The following is a 6624-nucleotide window of genomic DNA, read 5'->3' on the forward strand; positions in this document are numbered from 1 at the left end:
AAAAAAAATAGAAAAAAGGACCAGATTGAGGGAGTCTGATTATGCTTTAAGGTTCACACCTCTTGAAGACATTTGATCTTAACCCAATTATAAGTACATTTTTATGTTTTTCATGTACCAGTCAAAATACATTAATTCTTTAAAAGAAAATATTTCATCAAATCCTGGGGTCTTAAACACAAACAATATTGATAAATAAAGGTGCTCTGTCATATTGGGGACTTGTGTGGTTAGGTGAGGAAGCTGAAATTTTTTGTCAGTTACAAACTCAGCATAATTTTCCAAAATAGGGATGTCCCAGGAGACAGAAAGCCCATGAAGGGAACAGAAGAAAATGAATAGAAAATGTTGTTTCATCTGTTGCTTCATAAACACATTATTATTTAGATGAACTGCGAGAAATGTCAAATATATAGAAACAAAAGTCAAACAAGATAAGCTCTAAGAGAAATGGTAAGACAAGCCTAAGAAGCTATATAAAACACTGATTGTAGAACATACATGGATGTGAGAAAAATCTCTTCAAAGTTCCTAATAAAAATGTAGTGTCTTTAATCTGTTTACGTTATTACCACTTCCAATTACAATATATTATTCCCCTGAATTTAAATACCAACTTTCCTCAAGGCAATTTTAACATCCTTCTTCAAACTGCAGATCAGAGTATTGAGCGTGGGTTTTACATTGGTGCAGAAAACAAAAGAACCTTTTCCCTGGTTGACAAATTCAGGAAAAGAACATTTCAACTGCATGAATGCAGCTGACCTCAAGAAGAAAGAAATGGCAATGATGTGATAGCAACAGGAACTGAAGGCCTTGGATCTTCTTTGTGTGGAATTGATGCACAGGAAGCTTGTGAGCAAGAAAGTATAAGAAATTAGTGTGATGACGCTGAGGACTGTGATGTTAACACCCACCACAATGAGCACTATTTCTTCATTGACGTAGGTTCTTGTGCAAGAGAGTTGGAGGAGGGACAGGATGTCACACAAGTAATGGTTGATGACACTGGCCCTGAAGAAGGTCAGGAGAAGCAGGCAGCCTGTGTGAGCACTGGCTCCAGAAAAGCCCATTGTATAGGGAGCAAGAGATAGCCCAGAACAGACTTTCTGGGGCCTGGTGATCTCACACAGCAGTGGGTGACAGATGGCTAAATAGCAATTATAGGTCATTGCAGTCAACATGTAGCACTCAGAGATGACAAAGAAGAGAAAGAAAAACAGCTGAGTTATGCACCCTGCATAGGAGATGCCATTCTTCTTTGAGACAAAGTTCACCAGCATTTGGGGAGTGAAAACAGATGAGTAACAGAGATCCATGGAGGAGAGGTTGAAGAGGAAATAGTACATGGGGGTGTAGAGGTGAGTACTGAGAACAGAGTGATAGAGTCAGAATAACAATGTAGATCATCAGGAACAGGTAAAAGAAGGGTGTCTGGAGCTCTGGGAGATCTGTTAGTCCAGTAAAAAAAAAATTCAATCACCAAGGGCTCATTTCCATTCAGCACTGCCATTGTTGAAAATCTAAGAGAACAGAAGAAAATTTTATCAAGATACAGCTTTCTATTCTAAACCCTCATTCCCAGTGGAGAGAATACAAGGGCTTTTGCATTTTTTTCTTTCTTCACAGCAACTAAATATATACCTTCCCCTCGACATTGCCATCATGCCTTCTTTGGTCCACGTGAGCTGAAAAATGCTTCTCTCCTGACAGAAGAAGTTAGAATGCCTGAGATATAACTGGCAGAGCAGCTTCTGCAGTGAGGATGTGGCTGTCAAATTTCCCTCTAATTCATCTAGCCTACCTCTTCCTAGTTTCTATATGTGTGTCGTTCAGGAAAAGAACATTTCAACTGCCTGAATGCAGCTGACCCCAAGAAGAAAGAAATGGCAATGATGTGATAGCAACAGGAACTGAAGGCCTTGGATCTTCTTTGTGTGGAATTGATGCACAGGAAGCTTATACCCAGCTTATACCCAGTTCCCCTGTCCCGCCAGCAAGACAGAAATCCTTTAGGTAAAAGACCAGACCAATATTCTGCTTCCTAGGAGAAAGTCCCACATAGTCTATGATGCCTTACTACAAGAACTCATAAGGTCAACCATGATAAACAGTTGCCATTAAATATTTATAATTAACCACACATCCCAGTGTATCTCTCACTTCAAACCCAACTGAAAGAAAGATGAAGAAAGGATGGTGAATGTATTTCCAATGTGTTTATTTATTTGTTTATTTATCATTTAGAGACAGGGTATCACTATAGTGTTCAGGTTGGCTTGGAACTCATCATGTAGTGTAGGCTGGCCTCTTACTCCTTGTCATCTTCCTGCCTCAGCCTCCAGAGTGCTGGGATTACAGACAGGCACTATAACACCTGGTGCCAATTCTAATGATTTTTTTTGTTTGTTTGTTTCCAACAACTTTTATAGGAAGACATGAAATAAAAGTATCATCCTCTTGGGTGCTGGTTATGTAGTGGTAAATAATGGGGGAAACGTATCCAACTTTATACAGTTCTTCTGTGTGTATAGCAAACATCAATATTTTTATTAACAAAGAAATCTCTCTCCTTCAGCTGCTGGGCCTCCAAGAGCTGCACAGCTGACATGCTGTCAGACTGAGGATGAAGCTGGGTAAATGAGACAGATTCAGATAGTAAGATCAGAGCTCTGTAGTGCTAAATTTCTTGGTTTTTTTTTTTTTTCAAAATGAGAGTTCTCATTTTTTAGCCACATTGAACATGAGAGAGTCAAATAGAGACAGAATTAATTCACTTTCCTCCCATTCATGCAGCTCAGTACTGAATAGAATGTGTGCCTCACCACCAGGGTCCTAAAGTGGAACTGACATCTGAGGAAGCAGAGCTGACCAGCTGCAATCACAGAATCTCCTCCCAAAAAGATGACTGCACAGTTTGCACAATCGGAATGTTCCTGGAGGCATTCTGAGGCTTGATCAAACTTCTAGCTAAATATTTTTCAAGAGAGTGTGAAGGAAAGCCACAGACTTGACCTCAGAGCTACCATGTCCTAAGGCCCATGGTATTTGCTTAATGCTTTTCATCCTTTTGGACCCAATAGAAATCCAGGAGTAGGGGACCCTGGAAATCTTTCCAATGGTGATAAAGAAAAAAAGAAAAAAACAACAGTGTGTGTTTATACCTTCATTCATGACAGTAGATGTGATCTTCCCACCAGTAATCTCAAGCATAGGTAGGCTCTACTATAGTTCACACACATATAAGTGTAACTAATGTCATTTAAATATTCACAAATCCCAGTTATAGTGCACGTAATAGTTTTGGTAAAAATTTATGCCTAATCTAATAAAGTATATGTGTTATGTTTATTTTTAATATTTTTATATCTTTTGTGTAGTCAGTATTAAACAATATATATTTTATAAAGTAAGATTGGTTTTTTATGTCACAAAATTCAATTATCTTGGGTCCTTCTGTCTCAAAATGTCTTTGCCTTAACAAATTAAAATCAAATACATAAGAAAAATTACTATATATGGGCAGTCATGTGAAAAAAATATGACCCTAGAATTCCCCTGTATATACAAGTTTCTTGGTTACTTTTCTTTCATTGCTACCAAAGTCTGATGCCAGCTGGAGCAATAGCCAGGCTTTTCTCTCTCTCTAGGCTATAGGGGTCCAGTGCCTGAATTTCTGGGCACGCAGCCTGATTCTGAGAAACAGATTCTCTATGTTGCCTCCATTCTGGAACCTGGTGCAGTCACTGCCATTTTGGAACCTCATGTGGCAACTGCTGCCATTCTGGAACATGGTGCTCTGTAGCTTTCTCCTCCAAGCAAAGTTTTTCACTTTTGTAGTTTTGAAGATTCACAGCATGATAACTCACTGCTGCTTGTGATGCCCTAAAACCACCTTTCATATTCTCCTCTTCCTTCTCAACAATAGAGACCTCAACTCTATCTTTGCAGTCTGCAGATTTACTAGAGCTTTTTTCCTGGCCAAACTCACAACATTTAAAATCATACTGCTGAGATCTTTGCTCTTGACTCACAATATAAATCTGGCTAAAAGCCCCTAAAAAAATCCATACCACCACCTCAACATTGGACTGCCTTGAAATTTCTTCTGCCGGGTCAATTAGTTCACCAACCTTAATCTCAGTCTCAAACAAAATCTATGTACATGAGCAAAATGTGTTCAAGCTTTCTGCCAAGCCATAACACACATTGTCTGGAGTACAACAATCAATGGAGTCTTTCTTTCCAGAAGAAATTTCTCAAGGCTAGACTCTACTGGCAGGATTTCTATCAGCTTTCTGGTCTTGTGAGCCCTTATGAGACTCTTCCATGCAGGACAACCTAAGCCATTCCAACTCTATGCTTTCAAGTGACATCTCTGAACCATTCCAAACTATTCCCAAAAGCCATTCCCAAAGGTTCTTGAACCACATGGTCAGGTGTAGTCAAAATAAAAACCTCATTCGTTTAGTACCAAATTCTTTCATGTTAAACAAAATACCTGACACCCAAAATTAAGGACAGCAAAGTTTATTTAGCTGACAGTTCATGTAGGTTTCAGTCCGTACACAACTGGCTCCAAGGTAAGGTGTTGTGACTGAGGATTAACCATTCATGGCAGACACAAGTGACAAGAGCAAAAGAGCAGAAGAGGAAAGCACATCACCTTCTCTTTCTTATATTGTATGAAGGTTACCCACCCCTGTGTGGATGCAACAGCATTAGACAATAAACCAGCATTAGACAACAAACCAATCATGAATGCTAGATTAAACTTCCTCCATGACTGCAAGAGGCTTTGGGGGGACACCCAGACACAAACCATAATAATAGCTCATGGGACAGCATCTATTTTTTTGTTTTGTTTTGTAATACTTTTATATATACAGGTACTTGTGAATGTGATACATAGATTCCCTTGAACTCTGCCCATTTTTGTACTCTGGCAACCATTAATCTCTTCTCTATTTCCATTGTTTGGTCATTTTGTGAACAGTGTATTGATATATAAAATATAAAACTTCTGAGATTGATTTTTTTTACTAAGTAAAAGAATCTTTGGGGACTTGAATTTGGATCCATCCACGTTTTTGGTACATTAACAATTTGTTCTTGTTATTGATGAGTAGTATCCCATTTGTGATAAAATGAATTTATTTAGCCTCTGCAATAATGAGTTCAAAGTCCTTGTTTAGACAGAAATGCAGTTTGTTTGTGGAAAATGATTGAGGAGCAGGGATAGAAGATCACAACAGAGACTGATTTTCTTTAAGTCAACAAGTTCTCCTCCTGTCTCCTCCAAGAATAAAGAGTAGAACACTCAGATTTGCATATGTCTTATAATCTCTGCCAAAGACAAAGTGAATATACAGTATGTCTGTGGCATACTGTATATTTTTCATACCCTGCAAGCAACAAGCTATTCTCCACCCCCATAAGTTCAGTTGATGCATAAATTATGCAAAAGTGGACCAGGCAGGAGCATTGGCTGCCATGAGGCACCAAGTGATGACTCAGTTATAAGCACCTGCCCACATCATGTACTATAATGCGTCACTCTCAGTGATAGTCAATCCACAGGTCCAATGACCCCATTAGCCAATGGTTGGAGTTATACTCAAAGTATCCAAGTCCATGAGACTATACACCTGAGACTGAAGATACCCCACACATTACTGGTGGAGCAGAAGGCTACATATATAGAGAGAGAGAATTTTTTCAAAAATCTAAAAATTAATTAAGGATTGTGACATATTCCTACATAATTTGAGCTTGGAGCACTATTTCTTGTGTACCACATATGCCTCAACAGCAGTCAAAAGGCTTAATGCCTGAGGAGTTTGATTTCTGTCCATCAGTGTGTGACCACTAGATATGCTGGGAAGGAATAACTTCAAATCTCAGGCTTAAGAAGAGGAAAATAATTTTTAAGACTCAAAATGGAATGGAGGCTGGAACAAACCAGATTGTCTGCTTCACTCTTCTTGCATATACTTTCTTAAGACCAAAAAATTCTGAAATAAGATAATGAATAAATATGCAGATAATAAAGGGTATAAATAAGATAAACTAGCCAGGAATAATGGGATTTAAGAACAACATATTTGTGAGTTCTGATGGTTTTCATGGGACATTTGCAAAACAAGTCAAAAAGCAAAGAAAAACTTTTCTAACCAAAGGAATATAAAAATATATATTCTGGCAGCATAAAAAGTGTCTAACATTTATCAATATAATCCCTAAGAAAAGCTAGCTTTCAACTATGCCCTCAAGAATGAAGTAGAGAGTTTAACTTGCACTTCCTGTTTGGTGATAGCAATAATCTCTGACTCTTTGACATGCATAATCCAGGGGATCAGGTGGAGGAGGAACTTCCACCTGCGCTGGTGGAAGTAGGTGAAAATCTGATGCCATGATTATAGCCAAGTAACCATCCAAACTTACTTAAGTTGCAGAAGCAAACAAAACTGAACAAGGTGATGGTAGGTGGAACATCACTTACCTGCCAGTGTGGTGTCAGTGAAGCCAAGTGCGAAGCTGAGTTCCACTTCATCCAACAACACTTCAGTGCAACGAAGTGATGTGAGGTGTAACACACTGCACTCCACGCCACACTACCGTCAA

At 38.7% G+C, this 6624-nt stretch overlaps 1 protein-coding gene across 1 annotated transcript; it reads right to left on the reverse strand.

The window, feature by feature from the left end:
* Nucleotides 1-605: 605 nt before the first annotated feature.
* LOC100725129 (olfactory receptor 8B3-like) lies at nucleotides 606-1349 on the reverse strand. The gene has a single exon (XM_023566270.2). It carries the CDS (start codon nucleotides 1347-1349, stop codon nucleotides 606-608), a length of 744 nt encoding a protein of 247 aa, XP_023422038.2.
* Nucleotides 1350-6624: the final 5275 nt, after the last annotated feature.

Source organism: Cavia porcellus, unplaced genomic scaffold, assembly GCF_034190915.1.
Source record: "Cavia porcellus strain 051 isolate PalLab524CR breed Dunkin Hartley unplaced genomic scaffold, mCavPor4.1 scaffold_9, whole genome shotgun sequence".
Taxonomy (NCBI): domain Eukaryota; kingdom Metazoa; phylum Chordata; class Mammalia; order Rodentia; family Caviidae; genus Cavia; species Cavia porcellus.

Bases quoted from the DNA above. Each gene is read 5' to 3' on its own strand.
- LOC100725129 (XM_023566270.2), bottom strand. From the start codon at position 1,349: ATGTACTATTTCCTCTTCAACCTCTCCTCCATGGATCTCTGTTACTCA.